At 41.0% G+C, this 21093-nt stretch overlaps 1 protein-coding gene across 3 annotated transcripts in view; it reads left to right on the forward strand.

Annotated features, from left to right (window-relative positions):
* Positions 1-412: 412 nt before the first annotated feature.
* The window catches only part of si:ch211-153b23.7 (TNFAIP3-interacting protein 3), a 50711-nt gene continuing 30030 nt past the window's right edge, over positions 413-21093 (forward strand). For 2 of the 3 annotated variants that reach the window (XM_061899661.1, XM_061899662.1), the window contains exons 1-2: positions 413-685; positions 12054-12223. In XM_061899661.1, coding sequence (XP_061755645.1) covers positions 428-685; positions 12054-12223 — 428 coding nt within the window. In that variant the 5' untranslated portion in view covers positions 413-427. Of the gene's footprint in view, positions 686-8048; positions 8139-12053; positions 12224-21093 lie in introns of those variants that run through there. The other variant, XM_061899664.1, reaches the window with a different exon arrangement.

Below are 21093 nucleotides of genomic sequence, written 5' to 3' on the forward strand. Positions count from 1 at the left end.
CCATTTAGTGGTCAATTGTACGGAATACGTACTGTGCTGTGCAATCTACTTATAAAAGTTTCAATCAATCAATCAAAATGGCAGCAATTCGGTGGAACGTTCTTTACCGAGCAACCCCGAAGTGGGGGAGGGATATATGTGTTGACTAAAAATCTCCCACTTCTCTCACGCCACAGCTGACTCGTTTTAGTTGATGCCATTTGGGACCGAGCCGGGGGCCATTCTGTCAGAACCTGCACCAGCTGTCGCATTCGATCACTGACCCCGGATGAGCTGCTCCAACTTTCGGCGCCAAGGACAACATATATTTCATTCGGCGGCTCCAGAGCTCATTTGTCCCCCCCGTGCTGTCGAAATCCCAAACTCTGATGTCTTCTTAACTCCTGCTGGAGTTCAGGCAGATAAATGAACTATCCACCTGCCCGTTATGGCCCCTCTTAGTCCCCCCGCGGAAGCAGCAGCCCATTTGTCCTTGGCTGTGACGGAGTCCGGGGTCAATAAAGGCACTGCAGTGGGGCCGTCCAGCAAAGCCTCTGACTGGCGCCCAAGATGGATGGGAAAGATGCAGGAATGGAAACAGCAATCAAGTCTTAGCTATTGGATTATATTAATGCTGTCTCACCTGGGCTTGGACCTGGATTGTTTCTTTGATGCAGATGAGGATCAACTTGAGCGAGGCGTGGACGTGAGTACATAGTTGTTTATTATATGATATATACAAAACAGGGAAAACAAAAACACTTGCTCAATGGCATGAAAGACATTTTAACTATAAACTTAAACAGCACGAAGGCAAGACTACAGACATGAAACAAAAGAGTGCACTGTGGCACAAATACAAAACTTACGTGGATCAAAATGAACAGCGTAGCAAGGCATGAAGCAGATAAACGAGGGCGTGAAGAAGGTGCAGCATGGTTCGCGTGTGTACGAGTGTGAAGATCCCAGAATGAAGACAAGAAAAAGAGTGACTTAAGTAGCCGTGATCGTTAGTGAAAACAGGTGTGAGGCTGAGAAAAAGGACGTGACATGACAGGTGAAAACTAATGAGTTGGCATGGAGACGAAAACAAACCAGGAAGTGCCAAGACAGAACTAAAATGTCCAAAAAACTAAACATAACCTGACCAAAACCAAAACATAAACTTACAAGCATGACAAATGCCTTTTATTTTATAGTGGAAGACGACGTAATAGTGGAAAAAGTGGCAGAAAAAACGTGTTAATGGCCTATGACTTATTTTGATATTGTCACGCCTGTAGATTATGTTTTGTTTTTTGCCATGTTTGGTCATGTTATGTTTAGTTTTTTGGACTTTTGGTTCTGTCTTTGCACTTCCTGGTTTGATTTCGTCTCCATGCCAACCCATTAGTTTCACCTGGTCTCCTAGTCACGTCCCTGCCCTCAGCCTCACACCTGTTTGTCACTAATCATCATAGCTATTTAAGCCATTCTTTTTCTGTCCTCGTCCTGGCATCGTCACCTACCCATGCTTCACCTTCCTCACTCCCTCGAACATCTTGCCATCCATGCCCCTTGTTTCGGTCAGAGTAAGTTTTGTATTAATGCCTTAGTGCAAGTGTAGTGTTGTATTTATGCCACTGTGCACTCTTTTGTCTTTAGTCATGCCATTGTGCTAGTTTTGTTTTGATTAGTCTAGTTTATTATCCGCCATTGGGCGCGTCCTTGGTTTGCCTTTTTGTAGTTTGTTTGTTTATTAGATAAATTAAACATGTACTCACGTCCGCGCCTGGCTCGTTCCAAATATTCTCTGCATCGAAGAAACTACTATAACCCAAGTCACAGTTTGACGTACGGCAATTAAGTTACTGCTTGATTGATTGATTGATTGAAACTTTTATTAGTAGATTGCACAGTACAGTACATATTCCGTACAATTGACCACTAAATGGTAACACCCCAATAAGTTTTTCAACTTGTTTAAGTTAGTCCACGTAAATAAATTAATGGTAAACATGAACTTTTATTTACAAACTCCAAAACCAGTGAAGTCGGCACGTTTTGTACATCATAAATAAAAACAGAATACAATGATTTGCAAATCCTGTTCAACTTATATTCAATTGAATAGACTGCAAAGACAAGATACTTAACGTTCGAACCTGGAAAACGTTATTTTTTGCAAATATTAGCTCATTTGGAATTCACATCCAGTGGGACGCCAGTGACAATGCTGACTATGAGAAACCTTGGAGAGGACCTCAGATGTGGGCAACCCCCCCCCCCCCTCTAGGGGACCGAAAGCAATGGATGTCGAGCGGGTCTAACATAATACTGTGAAAATTCAATCCATAGTGGCTCCAACACAGCAGCGAGAGTCCCGTCCACAGGAAACCATCTCAAGCGGATCAGCAGCGTAGAGATGTCCCCAACCGATACAGGCGAGCGGTCCATCCTGGGTCCCGACGAGCGGTCCATCCTGGGTCTCGACTCTGGACAGTCAGTACTTCATCCATGGTCATCGGACCGGACCCCCTCCGCAAGGGAGGGGGGGACATAGGAGAAAGAAAAGAAGCGGCAGATCAACTGGTCTAAAAAGGAGGTCTATTTAAAGGCTAGAGTATACAGATGAGTTTTAAGGTGAGACTTAAATGCTCATTGAACCGGCTGTGTGACGGCCTTGAACCGGATAAAAGGGATTTCTGGTAAAAAAACAAAAAAACAACAAAAACAAGCAAAGCACGGCCCAGTTTTAACTGATCGTCTAATCTTGAAAAAGTATTCTACCACTCTCTTGATGATCATCCGCTCACATCTCTACTTTATACGTCGGACTTCAGTCGACTGGACTCTGGCAAAGGAGACAGGGTCGGCAAATAGAATAGAATAGAGTTTTATTGTCATTATTGCAATGAACAGGTTCAAAGAACAACGAAATTGGAGCAGCTCCTCCTAAGGTGCATATACAATATGGTAGTCCATCCATCCATCCATTTTCTACCGCTTATTCCCTTTCGGGGTCGCGGGGGGCGCTGGCGCCTATCTCAGCTACAATCGGGCGGAAGGCGGGGTACACCCTGGACAAGTCGCCACCTCATCACAGGGCCAACACAGATAGACAGACAACATTCACACACTAGGGACCATTTAGTGTTGCCAATCAACCTATCCCCAGGTGCATGTCTTTGGAGGTGGGAGGAAGCCGGAGTACCCGGAGGGAACCCACGCACTCACGGGGAGAACATGCAAACTCCACACAGAAAGATCCCGAGCCTGGATTTGAACCCAGGACTGCAGGACCTTCGTATTGTGAGGCAGACGCACTAACCCCTCTGCCACCGTGAAGCCCAATATGGTAATATAAATAGTAAAAAAAAAAAGATAGAGATGACAGATGTATCTATGTATATGTATATGTATATGTATATGTATATGTATATGTATATGTATATGTATATGTATATGTATATGTATATGTATCCACACAGATGCATATCTGCATGCATATGAATACATATACACACATACATAAAACAAAATACATAAAATGTATTCATTTACCCCGCGCTAATAAAAGACAGTTCAGCCTGATGAAAAATAATTAAAAAATCTCTTCAATTGCTTTGATTGTCCCTCGCATGAGCGTGTGATTTTCTAATTAACCTGCAGCAGAGAGGAGATTGGCGCGTACAATCAGTCTGACCCTTTCATTATTTATCAGGAACAAATGACACCCCGTTATCGTCAGTCACAGGTGCGCCGTGACATTATCATGCAGAACGACGCTCTTGGTTGATTGTCTGGCCACTAACTATGCGAGTTAACTATGTTTCCGTAGCAACGCATTACACAAACCTGGCGGCTGTAATGCCCTCCCATCCCGTATTTGATTGTGGCCAACTTGGTGATACTAATAAAACACCAACTGCGGGATAATAATTAGGACGGTCAAAGTTAACTATAAGTTTCTTTCTGACCCTCGGTCCGTTCCGCAGCTTTGGAAAAAATAATGACAAACTGTTGTTGTCATGTCTTGTGATCATGTTTTGTTTTGTTATGTTCTGTTTTGCTTAAGACTCCAGTGTTTCCTGTTTCTGCACTAACCTTGTTTGTTTTGTTTCCATGACTACCCATTAGTTTTCACCTGTGCTCATGTCACGCACCTGTCTCACGTTTTGCACTCGCACACCTTTCACTAATCACCACTGCATTATTTAAACCTGTAGTTGCCAGGTAGTCAGCCTGGCGACTTTACCTCCAGTCACGTCTGTTTCAGGCCATGTTTACGATTCACGCTAAGAAATCTGCGTTCAGAGGACTCCGGCTTATTAGTGATTCCCAAAGCCCAAAAAAAGTCTGCGGGCTATACAGCGTTTTCATTTCGGGCTCCAGTACTCTGGAATAACAGTTCGAGATGCCACCTCAGTAGAAGCATTTAGTCTCACCTTAAAACTCATTTGTATACTCTAGCCTTTAAATAGACTCACTTTTTAGACCAGTTGATCTGCCGTTGGCCATGGATGACGTACTGGCTGTGCAGACTCGGGACCCAGGATGGACCGCTCGTCCAGAGTCAGGACCCAGGATGGATCGCTTGCCTGTGTATCGGCTGGGGACATCTCTGCGCTGCTGATCCGCCTCCGCTTGGGATGGTTTCCTGCTGGCTCCGCTATGGACGGGACTCTCGCTGCTGTGTTGGATCCGCTTTGGACAGGACTCTCGCGACTGTGTTGGATCCATTATGGATTGAACTTTCACAGTATCATGTTAGACCCGCTCGACATCCATTGCTTTCCTCCTCTCCAAGGTTCTCATAGTCAGCATTGTCACCGACGTCCCACTGGGTGTGAGTTTTCCTTGCCCTTATGTGGGCCTACCGAGGATGTGGTAGTGGTTTGTGCAGCCCTTTGAGACACTAGTTATTTAGGGCTATATAAGTAAACATTGATTGATTGATATTGTTCATAGTTTCTGCCTTTGTGCAAGTTTTGTTTCATTCGTCAAGTTTGTTCTCCGCCATTGTGCGCGCCTTTTGTTTGTGAAGTGAAGTGAATTATATTTATATAGCGCTTTTCTCAAGTGACTCAAAGCGCTTTACATAGTGAAACCCAATATCTAAGTTACATTTAAACCAGTGTGGGTGGCACTGGGAGCAGGTGGGTCAAGTGTCTTGCCCAAGGACACAACGGCAGTGACTAGGATGGCACAAGCGGGAATCGAACCTGCAACCCTCAAGTTGCTGGCACGGCCACTCTACCAACCGAGCTATGCCGCCCCTCTGTTTCTTTTTGTAGTTATAGTGTAAATATAAAATATGTCTTTACCTTCACACCTTGCCCGTGCTAACTTTCCTTTGCCTTCCGGAAAAACAAACCCCAAAGTCCACGTTCTGACAGTTGTTACACAAACTGCTTTGGTAAGATGAGGTAAAATGTCATCAGAGAGGAAAGTTTTTCATATTGTTTATTTTTGCCACAACATCAAAACCTTTCTCGTGAAAACAATTGCACACTTCCAGCTTCACAATAATAGCGCTATGTGTCACATCCAGTCTAACTACTAAAAAAAAATGAAACGTTGTCTTACATTAGGCTTATGTTTTGTCAAAGATGTTTTGTAACGTAATCTGTGATATTTGTATCTATATGTTTTTTTGGCAAATGGAAATTAAGTGTTAATTATTTTATAACCAGGCTGAATATAGGTCTTTATTAATAAAACGAGAAGGTCAAAACTCTGACATGCATCAACATTGTCAGAATTGTTACTGATAGTTTGGTTATGTTTGGGTTTTCCTGTGTTTTTTATTTTTATTTAATGTTTTTATTATCAATCTGTCCAACTAATAATACACTATATTTTAATACAACAATAATAACAATATATTTTATTTTTAAAAAGCACTTTACATTGCGCAAACAACCTCAAAGTGCTACAGTGTATTTAAAAAATTTAATAAAATAATCATAATAATAAAAAGATAATAAAAATAAATAAAAAATAAACACTATAAAAGCCTAATAGCTAGAACTAGTATGCATTTATCCATGAAACAAGTTTTTTTTTTAAAAGAAAGGTTTTTAAGCCTTTTTTAAAAGCATCCACAGTCTGTGGTGGCCTCAGGTGGTCAGGGAGCGCGTTCCACAGACTGGGAGCGGCGGAATAGAAATTTGGTTTCCCATATTTTGTAATGTTGTCCTTGGAGGTTGGAAAAGGTTAGCCTGTTTGGAGCGGCGGTGTCGTGTGGAGAATTTGGGGTTGAGTGGTTCTTTGAGGTAGACGGAGGCATTTCCATGGAGGCACTGGTGGGTTAGTTGGGAGACTTTGTATTCAATCCTGATTGGAACAGGAAGCCAGTGAAGGGATTTGAGAGTTGGTGTGATCTGGTCGTATTTCCGCACTCTCATCAGGATCCTAGCAGCACTATTCTGGATGTATTGCAGCTTCTGAATGTTCTTGCTGGGGATCCTGACAAGAAGTGTGTTGCAGTTGTCGAGCCTACAATTCCAATTCCAAAACCAAACCCGGCCCGGCATTCAGGATATCAATCAACAGAGCAATTGAGAGGACACACAAACATGACATAAAACAATCCAAAAGTAGTAAAACAAAATTGTAATAATATCAGCAACTGTATCAATATTATTAAAGGGGAACATTATCACAATTTCAAAAGGGTTAAAAACAATAAAAATCAGTTCCCAGTGGCATGTTGTATTTTTTGAAATTATTTTCAAAATTTTACCGGTCTCCGAATATCCCCAAAAAAAGCTTTAAAGTGCTTGATTTTCGCTATTTGCGATGCCACTATCCATTTCCCTGTGACGTCACACAGTGCTGCCAATGTAAACAAACAATGGGAATACCACAGCAAGATATAGCGACATTAGCTCGGATTCAGACTCGGATTTCAGCGACTTAAGCGATTCAACAGATTACGCATGTATTGAAACAGATGGTTGGAGTATGAAAATATTGAAGAAGAAACTGAAGCTATTGAGCGAATAGCTATTGACGCTATTCATAGCCATAGCATGGAAGAATAGCTGCGTTAGCATTGCCGGTAAAATGTGCGGACCAAACGATCAGGACTTTCGCATCTTTTGACACTGGAGCAACTTAAATCCGTCGATTGGTAAGTGTTTGTTTCGCATTAAATGTGGGTGGAAGGAAACGTAATATAGTTGCAAATGCATCCGCAGGTTATCCATACATCTCTGTGCCATGTCTGCTTTAGCACCGCCGGTAAATAGCATGTTAGCATCGATTAGCGTAGCATGTTAGCATTGATTAGCTGGCAGTCAACATCAACAAAACTCACATTTGTGATTTCTGTGACTTTATCGTTACAAATGCATCTGCAGGTTATCCATACATCTCTGTGTCATGTCTGCTTTAGCACCGCCGGTAAATAGCATGTTAGCGTTGATTAGCGTAGCATGTTGGCATCGATTAACTGGCAGTCATATGTCTAATTAGCACATAAGTCAACATCAACAAAACTCACCTTTGTGATTTCAACGGGGGTCTGGCGGCAGACACTTTGGCATCTTGGGGCCAGTGGTGCAACTTGAATCCCTCCCTGTTAGTGTTGTTACACCCTCCGACAACACACCCACGAGGCATGATGTCTCCAAGGTTCCAAAAAATAGTCGAAAAAACGGAAAATAACAGAGCTGAGACCCGGTGTTTGTAATGTGTTGAAAATGAAAATGGCGGGTGTGTTACCTCGGCGACGTCACATTCTGACGTCATCGCTTCCAGAGCGATAAACAGAAAGGCGTTTAATTTGCCAAAATTCACCCATTTAGAGTTCGGAAATCGGTTAAAAACATATATGGTCTCTTTTCTGCACCATCAAGGTATATATTGACGCTTACATAGGTCTGCTGATAATGTTCCCCTTTAAGAATTCCAACATAGCAATGATTAGAAATCCCTGTGCGTTTATGTTTAGAATCAGTTCCTGTCCTGGTGCTCTTGTTTTGTCAGTGTTTCCTGTTTGGTCTCTGGGTTATAAAGCACCTTTATTTTCTGTTCCATGTCCTGTCAGCATACCTGTTCCCCATTTTAATTAGTTCTATTTTGTTCCACCTGGGTCCCTCCTTCAGTGCTGGATCTTTGTTCCTTAGAGACTGATGCTGAGGGTGCTGTTTTTGTTTGTTCCCTGCTTCCTTGTAAGTAATACATTGGTTTTACTTGGGTACTGATTAATGCGAAGGGCTACCAGTTTGATACACACTTAAATAAATTGTCAGAAATAGCCAGTTTGCTCAATTTACCTTTAATATATATATATATATATATATATATATATATATATATATATATATATATATCTTGATTGGATTATCCAGAGAATAGTGCTCGATATCGTGGTAGAGTGCAATATGTAGGTGTGGGAAAAAAATCACAAGACTACTTCGTCTCTACAGATCTGTTTCATGAGGGGTTCCCTCATGAAACAGTTCTGTAGAGACGAAGTAGTCTTGTGATTTTTTTCCCACACCTACATATACATATATATATATATATATATATATATATATATATATATATATATATATATATATATATATATATATATATATATATATATATATATATATATATATATATATATATATATATATATATATATATATATATATATATATATATATATATATATATATGCATATATATATATGCATATATATATATGCATATATATATATGCATATATATATATGCATATATATATATATATATATATGCATATATATATATATATATATGCATATATATATATATATATATATGCATATATATATATATATATATGCATATATATATATATATATGCATATATATATATATATACATGCATATATATATATATATACATGCATATATATATATATATATACATGCATATATATATATATATATGTATATATATATATGTATATATATATATGTATATACATATATATATATATGTATATATATATATATATATGTATACATATATATGTATATATATGTATGTATAAATGGGTATTTCTGTCTGTCATTCCGTCGTACATTTTTTTTTCCTTTTACGGAAGGTTTTTTTGTAGAGGATAAATGATGAAAAAAACACTTAACTTACGGTTTAAAAGAGGAGAAAACAGGAAAAAAATTAAAATACATTTTTGAAAAATTGTTTTTCTTCAATTTCGACTCTTTAAAATTCTAAAATTAACCAATAAAAAGAAGAGAAAAACTAGCAAGTTCGAATCTTTTGGAAAAAATAAAAAATATAATTTATGGAACATCATTAGTAATTTTTCATGATTAAGATAAATTTTAGGAATTTGATGACATGTTTTAAATAGGTTAAAATTCAATCTGCACTTCGTTAGATTTTATAACAAATTGGACCAAGCTATATTTCTAACAAAGACAAATCATTATTTCTTCTAGATTTTCCAGAAAAATTTTTAAAAAGAAATTCAAAAGACTTTGAAATAAGATTTAAATTTGATTCTAAAGATTTTCCAGATTTGCCAGAATAAATTTTTTGAATTTTCATCATAAGTTTGAAAAAATATTTCACAAATGTTCTTCATCGAAAAAACAGAAGCTAAATTGAAGAATTAAATTAAAATGTATTTATTATTCTTTACAATAAAAAAATTAATTTACTTGAACATTGATTTAAATTGTCAGGAAAGAAGAGGAAGGAATTTAAAAGGTAAAAAGGTATATGTGTTTAAAAATCCTAAAATCATTTTTAAGGTTGTATTTTTTTCTCTAAAATTGTCTTTCTGAATGTTATAAGAAGCAAAGTAAAAAAAATAATTTATTTATTTAAACAAGGGAAGATCAAGTCTTTAAAATATTTTCTTGGATTTTCAAATTCTATTTGAGTTTTATCCTTCTTAGAATTAAAAATGTCGAGCAAAGCGAGTCCAGTTTGCTAGTAAATAAATACAATTTAAAAAATAGAGGCAGCTCACTGGTAAGTGCTGCTATTTGAGCTATTTTTAGAACAGGCCAGCGGGCGACTCATCTGGTCCTTACGGGCTACCTGTTGCCCACGGGCACCGCGTTGGTGACCCCTGGCGGAGGGTCATAGGTAATAATGGTGTACCAAAATGTGGGAGCAGGTCAGACAGTTCTATATAATTTCTAACTATAGAGATGTCCGATAATATCGGGCGGCCAATAAATGCTTTAAAATGTAACATCGGAAATTATCAATATCTGTTTCAAAAAGTTAAATGTATGACTTGTTTTAAAATGCCGCTGTACGGGGTGGTACACGGGTGTAGGGAGAAGTACAGAGCGCCAATAAACCTTAAAGGCACTGCCTTTGCATGCCGGTCCAGTCACATAATATCTACGGCTTTTCACACACATAAGCAAAGCCTACTTGGTCAACGGCCATACAGGTCGCACTAAGGGTGGCCTTATAAACAACTGTAACACTGTAACAAATATGCTCCACATTGTGAACCCACACCAAACAAGAATGACAGACACATTTCGGGAGAACATCCACACCGTAACACAACATAAACACAACAGAACAAATACCCAGACCCGCTTGCAGCACTAACTCTTCCTGGAGGCTACAATATACACCCCCGCTACCCCCGACCCTATACCCCCCCCCCCCCTTCCCACCCCAACGTCCTCATGCTCTCTCATGGAGAGCAAGTCCCAAATTTCAAGCTGCTGTTTTGAGGCATGTTAAAAAAAAAATTGCACTTTGTGTCTTCAATAATAAATATGGCAGTGCCATGTTGGCATTTTTTTTTTCCATAACTTGAGTTGAGTCGGTTTGGTGACCGCAGGATTAGGTCTCTGCTTTTTGCAGATGATGTGGTCCTGATGGCTTCGTCTGACCGGGATCTTCAGCTCTCACTGGATCGGTTCGCAGCCGAGTGTGAAGCGACCGGAATGAGAATCAGCACCTCCAAGTCCGAGTCCATGGTTCTCGTCCGGAAAAGGGTGGAGTGCCATCTCCGGGTTGGGGAGGAGACCCTGCCCCAAGTGGAGGAGTTCAAGTACCTAGGAGTCTGGTTCACGAGTGAGGGAAGAGTGGATCGTGAGATCGACAGGCGGATCGGTGCGGCGTCTTCAGTAATGCGGACGTTGTACCGATCCGTTGTGGTGAAGAAGGAGCTGAGCCGGAAGGCAAAGCTCTCAATTTACCGGTCGATCTACGTTCCCATCCTCACCTATGGTCATGAGCTTTGGGTCATGACCGAAAGGATAAGATCACGGGTACAAGCGGCCCAAATGAGTTTCCAGGTCTCTCCCTTAGAGATAGGGTGAGAAGCTCTGCCATCCGGGAAGAACTCAAAGTAAAGCCGCTGCTCCTCCACATGGAGAGGAGCCAGATGAGGTGGTTCGGGCATCTGGTCAGGATGCCACCCGAACGCCTCCCTAGGGAGGTGTTTAGGGCACGTCCAACCGGTAGGAGGCCACGGGGAAGACCCAGGACACGTTGGGAAGACTATGTCTCCCGGCTGGCCTGGGAACGCCTCGGGATCCCCCGGGAAGAGCTAGACGAAGTGGCTAGGGAGAGGGAAGTCTGGGTTTCCCTACTTAGGCTGTTGCCCCCGCGACCCGACCTCGGATAAGCGGAAGATGATGGATGGATGGATGAGTTGATTTATTTTGGGAAACCTTGTTGCATCGTTGAATGCATCCAGCGGGGCATCACAACAAAATGAGGCATAATAATGTGTTCATTCCGTGACTGTATATATCGGAATCGGGAATTAAGAGTTGGACAATATCGGCAAAAAAGCCATTATCGGACATCTCTATTTGTAACCATTTCATTCATTTAAAAACCTAGAACACTATCTTCTGTGTTCAAACACCAACCGCTGATCTTCTTTCACTTGGTAACATTGTGAAAACTTCGCCGTCCCATTGTGAGAGTTTCTAGAAGCCCTGACAACAAACCCGTCATGCTTTGTGCCAAAACAACTTGTCATTGTCTAGTTGTCATTTCCTCTTCTCAAAACATTTGTGATGTGGGCCCTCGACCTCGGCGACTTCCTCTTTTTTATCACGCTGCAATACCGACACTGGCTTTGTACTTTTTCCAGAGCGGCTGTGTGAGGAGAAAACACACAACACACTCCTCGTTATTGGGATACGTCGGATCAGCCATGGATGAAGGGGAGCTGTCTTCGTTATCAACTGACAAACACAACGAGTCATCAGTAAGAAGAGGAATCAACCACACCAGAGGAGCCGAATCATCCGAAGTATTATGGTATGTCTGATCCTAATAGACCTCATTGAGTACGATCTCACACAACAGCTGGAGTTAATAAGGTTTTGATGAGGCGTATTGTCATAACTACATTCCTTCAGCTTGTCATCCATTTTCTACACCACTTTGCCAAATTGTGTCTGTAAAAGGCACATGTGTGCCATTAATACCGACTTTACTATTATGAACGACCTTTTTTTGACAGTCACATGTTTTAAAAAAAAAAAAAAAACTAAAAAAAACATGCAGTACTCTTTAAAGGAAGAGGAGGAGTAAAGAGTAAGTGTGGACTTTCCAGTGAGGTCATCGCAATGAATAGTACCTCTTTTTTTCTTTTTTGGGTTTTTTTTTTTGTCCTGTCCAGCCACTCAGTCAATCAATCAATCAATCAATGTTTATTTATATAGCCCCAAATCACAAATGTCTCAAAGGACTGCACAAATCATTACGACTACAACATCCTCGGAAGAACCCACAAAAGGGCAAGGAAAACTCACACCCAGTGGGCAGGGAGAATTCACATCCAGTGGGACGCCAGTGACAATGCTGACTATGAGAAACCTTGGAGAGGACCTCAGATGTGGGCAACCCCCCCCCTCTAGGGGACCGAAAGCAATGGATGTCGAGCGGGTCTAACATGATACTGTGAAAGTTCAATCCAGGAAAATCATGCTTAAATTTACTTAACAAAAGAGAAGTGTGGGATACTTCTCTTGTTGCCTTATTTTTATTTGACTTTATTAAATGGATTTATATTATTATTTGGTGCAGGAGGGGATGGAAAGAGATATAAAAGGAAGACGGGGGGGAAAACAACAACATAAAAACATCAGCAAATAGGATATGTACAGGTGATTGGATTACCCAGCTGGTACTGATCATGGTAAATATTAATAATAATAATAATGGATTAGATTCATATCGCGCTTTTCTATTGTTATATACTCAAAGCGCTCACAGAGAAGTGGGAACCCATCATTCATTCACACCTGGTGGTGGTAAGCTACATCTGTAGCCACAGCTGCCCTGGGGTAGACTGACGGAAGTGTGGCTGCCAGTTTGCACCTACGGCCCCTCCGACCACCACCAATCATTCATTCATCATTCATTCACCAGTGTGAGCGGCACCGGGGGCAAAGGGTGAAGTGTCCTGCCCAAGGACACAACGGCAGCAACTTTGATGTCAATGGGTAGGAAGCGAACCCGCAACCCACAGGTTTCTGGCACGGCCGCTCTACGCCATGCCGCCCCGATAATATTAAATGGGTTGTACTTCCATCCATTTTCTACCGCTTATTCCCTTTCGGGGTCGCGGGGGGCGCTGGCGCCTATCTCAGCTACAATCGGGCAGAAGGCGGGGTACACCCTGGACAAGTCGCCACCTCATCGCAGTGGGTTGTACTTGTATAGCGCTTTTCTACCCCTTTTTAAGGAGCCCAAAGCACTTTGACACTACTTCCACATTCACCCATTCACACACACATTCACACACTGATAGAGGGAGCTGCCGTGCAAGGCGCTAACCAGCACCCATCAGGAGCAAGGGTGAAATGTCTTGCTCAAGGACACAACGGACATGACTAGGATGGTATAAGGTGGGGATTGAACCAGTAACCCTCAGATTGCTGGCACGGCCACTCTCCCAACTTGGCCACGCCATCCCCATCTTCCGATCACCTGCCATGCTTATTAGCAGCAGCCGGGCCGAGACACGAAAAGGGAGGTTGGAGTTGCTAATGGACAGGCACACGCACACGAGAGTCCGAAAAGAAGACGACCAGAAAAGACTGACGAGTCACGGAGCGAGACTGAAAAGTTGTGTGCTATCAACATGCACTTTTTAATGAATTCACCTTCTTTAAATGGCTTTTTCGCCCTAGCAACATACTTGCCAACTCTGGCGATCTCTCCGGGTAACACCCGAATATCAGTGCCTCTCCCGGGGCTCTCATTCTCCCTGTTTTCACCCGGACAACAATATCAAGGGCGTGGCGTGATGGCACTGCCTTTAGCGTCCTCTACAATCTGCCATCTCATTCACTTTTCCACCACACAAACAGTGAGCTGGCCCAGTCACATTTTGAATGAGGCTTCTGCAGACCCACGGTGGTGACTGCAAGACATACCTGATCAACAGCCATACAGGTCACACCGAGGATGGCCGTATAAACAACTTTAGCACTGTTACAAATATGCGCTAAACTGTGAACCCACACCAAACAAGATTGACAAACACATTTTGGGAGAACATCTGCACCGTAACACAACAGAACCACTACCCTGAATCCCATGCAGCCCTAACTATTCCAGGCTACAATATATACCCCTGCCCCCCTAACCCGCCCCCTATTGTAGCCCGGAAGAGTTAGGTCTGCATTTGTCCTGTTGCGTTTATGTCGTGTTACGGTGTGGATGTTCTCCCAAAATGTGTTTGTCATTCTTGTTTGGTGTGGCTTCACAGTGCGGCACATATTTGTAACAGTGTTAAAGTTGTTTATACGGCCACCCTCAGAGGGACCTGTATGGCTGTTAATCAACTACTTTTTAAGATCCAATATTGTAGAACAACGCAGAAACGAATGAGTATAACAATAGCAGGGGTTTAAAATATGGAACTGTTTAAAGGATGAAATAAAACACAGCACCAACATAAACTACTTTAAAAAGCTTTTTAAATCATTTATCATTAGTAAATATAAGAAAGAAGAGCAAACATTGTTTTAGAAAGACAATAATATATAATATGTATATTAATACAATTTATGATTTCATAATTATACATATAGGTTATATTAAAATGTGTATATTACCACTTTATATGGAATTTAAATAAATTGTGTATATATAATATATATATAAGTGTACAAATGTATATGTTTGATTTAAATGTTAAACTGTGTATATGAGACGTGTGCTACATATATGTTGCTTATATATTGTTTAGAAAAAAAAAGTAATATAAGTGAAGTCTCGGAAAGCTGGCGTGCACATCACTTGTGCACGCCAGCTTTCTGAGACTCTTATTTTGTTAGCGCAGGCAGCATGAAGCAGGGCTTTTATTGTGAAGATAGGAAATGAGCAGTCGGCCTTTAGAGTTTTGACGGAAGGGACGGCGCGAAAGTCTGTTGAAATAAAAAGTGTTTCTCGCCTTCCTCTCTGTCATTTTTTCATAATAATGAACTGGCAGCAGCCAGCGTCATCTCACAAGACCCTCGGGTGCCGTGAATGTCAATCAAGCAAGCTACGGAATTTGCCGCCAATGTTTTTCTTGTAAAGTGTATGGAAGCTGGATGAATTAGATGCCAAAAAGCAACCACTTTCATGTGGTATTGTACAGAAAGGACAACTTTTTTTCTCCTCCATTTGAAAATGTGGGCGTTATCATCATTACTGTCTGATTCCAATCAATGCAAGTCATCAGAATCAGGTAATACACCAACTTATATTCTTGTCTACGTGAAAGAAAGACATCTATATGTGTTACACATGCTTGTATTATCATTAAACACATTTAACTTGTTTACAAAAATGTCTCTTTCATAAATAAATAAATATAAATGATATATATAAATGAGGTAGATCCCCTCGAGTTGGTCAATCGAAAAGTAGCTCGCCTGCAGAAAAAGTGTGGGCACCCCTGATATAAGGCTTGCGGGCCGCACCAACATTAAATTTTCATTTTAAGGTGCGGGCCGCAAAATAACGTCTCGCGGGCCGCACCTGGCCCGAGGGCCACATGTTTGAGACCACTGCTCTAGGGAGAGAAACTTCCACCGATTGTAAAAGTCATAGCAAATAAGGAACTAGTAAAATAAAAATATAATCCAGAAATGACAATGAACATTATTACATTACAAATGGAACAATACAAATACCAATAGGAATAGCACTATTATCAATCAATCAATCAATGTTTATTTATATAGCCCCAAATCACAAATGTCTCAAAGGACTGCACAAATCATTACGACTACAACATCCGGCGTGACGGGACGGCGTGGCGCAGTGGAAAAGTGGCCGTGCGCAACCCGAGGATCCCTGGTTCAAATCCCACCTAGTACCAATCTCGTCACGTCCGTTGTGTCCTGAGCAAGACACTTCACCCTTGCTCCTGATGGGTGCTGGTTGACGCCTTGCATGGCAGCTCCCTCCATCAGTGTGTGAATGTGTGTGTGAATGGGGAAGTAGTGTCAAAGCGCTTTGAGTACCTTGAAGGTAGAAAAGCGCTATACAAGTACAACCCATTTATCATTTATTTATTATCCTCGGAAGAACCCACAAAAGGGCAAGAAAAACTCACACCCAGTGGGCAGGGAGAATTCACATCCAGTGGGACGCCAGTGACAATGCTGACTATGAGAAACCTTGGAGAGGACCTCAGATGTGGGCAACCCCCCCCCCCCCCCCCCCCTCTAGGGGACCGAAAGCAATGGATGTGGAGCGGATCTAACATGATACTGTGAAAGTTCAATCCATAGTGGCTCCAACACAGCCGCGAGAGTCCCGTCCACAGGAAACCATCTCAAGCGGATCAGCAGCGTAGAGATGTCCCCAACCGATACAGGCGAGCGGTCCATCCTGGGTCCCGACGAGCGGTCCATCCTGGGTCTCGACTCTGGACAGCCAGAGTTGTCATTAATAATGAATAACAATAATATTTACCTTTGTAAATATTTACCCCCCCCCCCCCCCCCCCTCTAGGGGACCGAAAGCAATGGATGTGGAGCGGGTCTTACATGATACTGTGAAAGTTCAATCCATAGTGGCTCCAACACAGCCGCGAGAGTTCAGTTCAAAGCGGATCCAAGACAGCAGCGAGAGTCCCGTCCACAGGAAACCATCTCAAGCGGAGGCAGATCAGCAGCGTAGAGATGTCCCCAACCGATACAGGCGAGCGGTCCATCTTGGGTCCCGACGAGCGGTCCATCCTGGGTCTCGACTCTGGACAGCCAGAGTTGTCATTAATAATGAATAACAATAATATTTACCTTTGTTATCAACAATAAAATAGGTCGAATGCAACAATACATATATGTAATGATAACTTGAATTACAAAAGAAAGTAACTCTCTTTTTCCCTTTTCACACATCTCTGAAAGAGGTCCAGGGAGCCATTAGGGCGGCGCTAAAGAGCCGCATGAGGCTCGAGAGCCGCGGGTTGCTGACCCCCGATCTCGACCCTCTTTATCAGAGAACATGACAGGGAATTATCATATCGCTGTGCGAGGCAACGGCCTTTTGGTGTCCTTCCAAGACAGCGTGTGATCGCAAACTTTGTTAAACTGGGTCACAGTGTTTATCAGCTGCCAGAAAAGCAAGAAAGAAGGGGAGGGGGAAAAGATCTAGATCTTGCCTGGGCTGTTTCTGATTTACTATAACAAGGTTTTGGTCTTGAGACTACATTTTTCAAGCTAAAGTATACAGTGGGGCAAAAAAGTATTTAGTCAGCCACCGATTGTGCAAGTTCTCCCACTTCAAAGGATGACAGAGGTCTGTCATTTTCATCTGTGAGAGACAAAATGTGAAAAAAATCCAGGAATTTTTAATAATTTATTTGTAAATTATGGTGGAAAATAAGTATTTGGTCAACCATTCAAAGAAGGTTTTGGCTCCAAATCTCAGGATACATGGCCCCATTCATTCTTTCCTTAACACGGATCAATCGTCCTGTCCCCTTAGCAGAAAAACAGCCCCAAAGCATGATGTTTCCACCCCCATGCTTCACAGTAGGTATGGTGTTCTCGGGATGCAACTCAGTATTCTTCTTCCTCCAAACACGGCGAGTTGAGTTTATACCAAAAAGTTCTATTTTGGTTTCATCTGACCACATGACATTCTCCCAATCCTCTGCTGTATCATCCATGTATCCATTTTGGTATCAACTCAACTCCTCTTGTCCTTTCGGTCATGACCCAAAGCTCATGACCATAGGTGAGGATGGGAACGTAGATCGACCGGTAAATTGAGAGCTTTACCTTCCAGCTCAACTCCTTCTTCACCACAACGGATCAAAGGATAAAATCAAAGTGCAAATGAAAATACGGCTTTACCACTTTAGTCGTTATTTTTGACATTAAGAAATGTCTCTTAAGATTTTAGCGCCAGACTTCTTCTGTTTGTTCAAGATTGTCATGACTGCCCCCGAGTGGTTGAAAAGTGAAGTACATACGGACCGCAGCTGAAAAATCCTTTTATGCGCACTTGCAACCTAATAACGGCTCTTTGATTAAGAATCACTGTTATTATTAGACTACTAACAAACATGTTCTAAACTACAATGTGTTGCTACCACAATAACAAGACAACATACGTCCATACACTTAGGTAAAACGGAATCCATCCTATTTGGGTCCCATATCAAACTTAAGAAGGTCAGTGACTTGACTATAAAAGTGGGTGACATTGTTATCACCAGGAAGGATGAGATCACCTACCTAGGTTCCATTCTAGAGGCTAATCTTTCCTGTGATAAAATAGCAACCAAGGTGATCAAAGAACGAGATTCCTCTACAGAATCTCCTCTCTGGTCAACAAAAGCACCTTGAGGATTCTAGCGGGAACTCTCATTCAACCTTTCTTCGATTACGCTTGCACCTCCTGGTACCCCAGCACCTCCAAAACCCTCAAATCTAGACTCCAAACATCCCAGAACAAGCTAGTCCGGTTACTTTTAGACCTCCACCCCAGATCACACCTCAATCCAACCCACTTCTCCAAAGTGGGCTGGCTCAGGGTGGAGGACAGAGTCAAACAACTTGCACTGAGCCTGGTCTATAAAATCCGCTACACCTCCTTGATACCGAAGTACATGTCAAACTACTTCCTTAACGTAAATGACCACCATAACCACAACACCAGGGGGAGCTCCACAAACCACGTTAAACCCAGATTCCCATCTAACAAAGGTCTTAACTCATTCTCTTTCTATGCCACATCAATGTGGAATGCACTCCCAACAGGTATAAAAGTAAGTGCATCTCTATATTCCTTCAAAACTGCTCTAAAACAACACCTCCAGGCAACTTCTACACTTTATTAATACCCTCCTCCATTCACATCCCATCTCCCCGGATTATAAACAACTCAAATGTACTTCTAATGTATATACTTGTTCTTATGCTATGTGAACTCACTATGTTCTCTGCTGGCTGTACATATCCTACTAAATAAGACCTACACTGTTTCAATGTCCACATTTCTCTGTTGATGCAATTGTTGATGACTGAAGTTCTGATATCAACCAAAGCTCCTCATCCCACCCCCCGGATTGTAAATAATGTAAATAATTCAATGTACATACTATGATGATTAACTTGTGTGATGACTGTATTATGTTGATAGTATATATTTGTACCATGAATTGATTAACTTATTGGGGTGTTACCATTTAGTGGTCAATTGTACAGAATATTTACTGAACTGTGCAATCTGCTTATAAAAGTATCAATCAATCAATCAAAACACCATCCATGCATCCATCCATTTTCTACCGCTTGTCCCCTGCTTAATAAAAAAAAATCTCCTTCAAAAATGCACGGAATTTTCTTTTCTTTTTGTTATTGTTTTGCACCAGCGAAAAAAAAATCAGGCCTGCAACTTTGAGAACCGCTGCTTTGCCTCATTATAGCAACCTGCAAATAATTACCTTTCCTCATTGTGAACGTGGCATTTAAAATACCGCCATTTTTTTTTTCCCCCCCTTCCACGACCTGACAGCACAGTCCTGAAAAGCTCTGCAGCCCTCCCAGAGCAGCACAGTGCACCGACAGTAAGTGGATGAAAGCAAGTGTTTTTGCGGGGGAGTCTGGTCTTAAGAGAGATGAGGGTTGCAGTCTTTATCTCAGCATACTAGTGTGAGGATGCCCAGGAGCTGGTTGTGTTCTCCCAGGTGCTTAGGCAGTACACTGCAAAAACTCAGTGCTCAAAAACAAGAAAAAAAAAATTCCAAAAATGAGGGCTGATTTATTTGAACTAAGCAAAATTATCTGCCAATAGAACAAGAAAATTTGGCTTGTCAAGACTTTCCAAAACAAGTAAAATCAGCTAACTTCAATGAACCCAAAAATACCTTCAAATAAATATGTTATCACTAATAACAAGTGCACTTTTTGGGTAGAAAAAAATGAACCTTTTTTTGCTTAATATGTTGAAAAACATTCTTTAATTAAGTAAATGCTAGTGGCATTATCTCGGCATTATGATTTTTTTTTCCATGCTTGAAGTAAGAAACTATTACTTTGAAAAAAGTAGTTTTATACTTGTGAGTGTTGATGAAGCAGCTTTGTATTGATGAAGCAGCTTTGTATCAGTTGATATTCTAGTTTCAAGCGTGTTTCACTCCAGGGGTCACCAACGGTAAGGACCAGATGAGTCGCCCGCTGGCCTGTTCTAAAAATAGCTCAAATAGCAGCACTTACCAGTGAGCTGCCTCTATTTTTCAAATTTTATTTAGTTACTAGCAAGCTGGTCTCGCTTTGCTCGACATTTTTAATTCTAAGAGAGACAAAACTCGAATAGAATTTGAAAATCCAAGAAAATATTTTAAAGACTTGGTCTTCACTTGTTTAAATAAATTAATTCATTTTTTTACTTTGCTTCTTATAACTTCCAGAAAGACAATTTTAGAGGAAAAAATACAACCTTAAAAATAATTTCAGGATTTTTAAACACATATACCTTTTAACTTTTTAAATTCCTTCCTCTTCTTTCCTGACAATTTAAATCAATGTTCAAGTACAGTATTATTTTTTTTATTATTGTAAAGAATAATAAATACATTTTAATTTAATCCTTCATTTTAGCTTCTGTTTTTTCGATGAAGAGCATTTGTGAAATATTTTTTCACACTTATTATGATTCAAATTCAAAAA

The sequence above is a fragment of the Nerophis ophidion genome, linkage group LG05 (genome assembly GCF_033978795.1).
Source record: "Nerophis ophidion isolate RoL-2023_Sa linkage group LG05, RoL_Noph_v1.0, whole genome shotgun sequence".
In the NCBI taxonomy this organism is placed as follows: domain Eukaryota; kingdom Metazoa; phylum Chordata; class Actinopteri; order Syngnathiformes; family Syngnathidae; genus Nerophis; species Nerophis ophidion.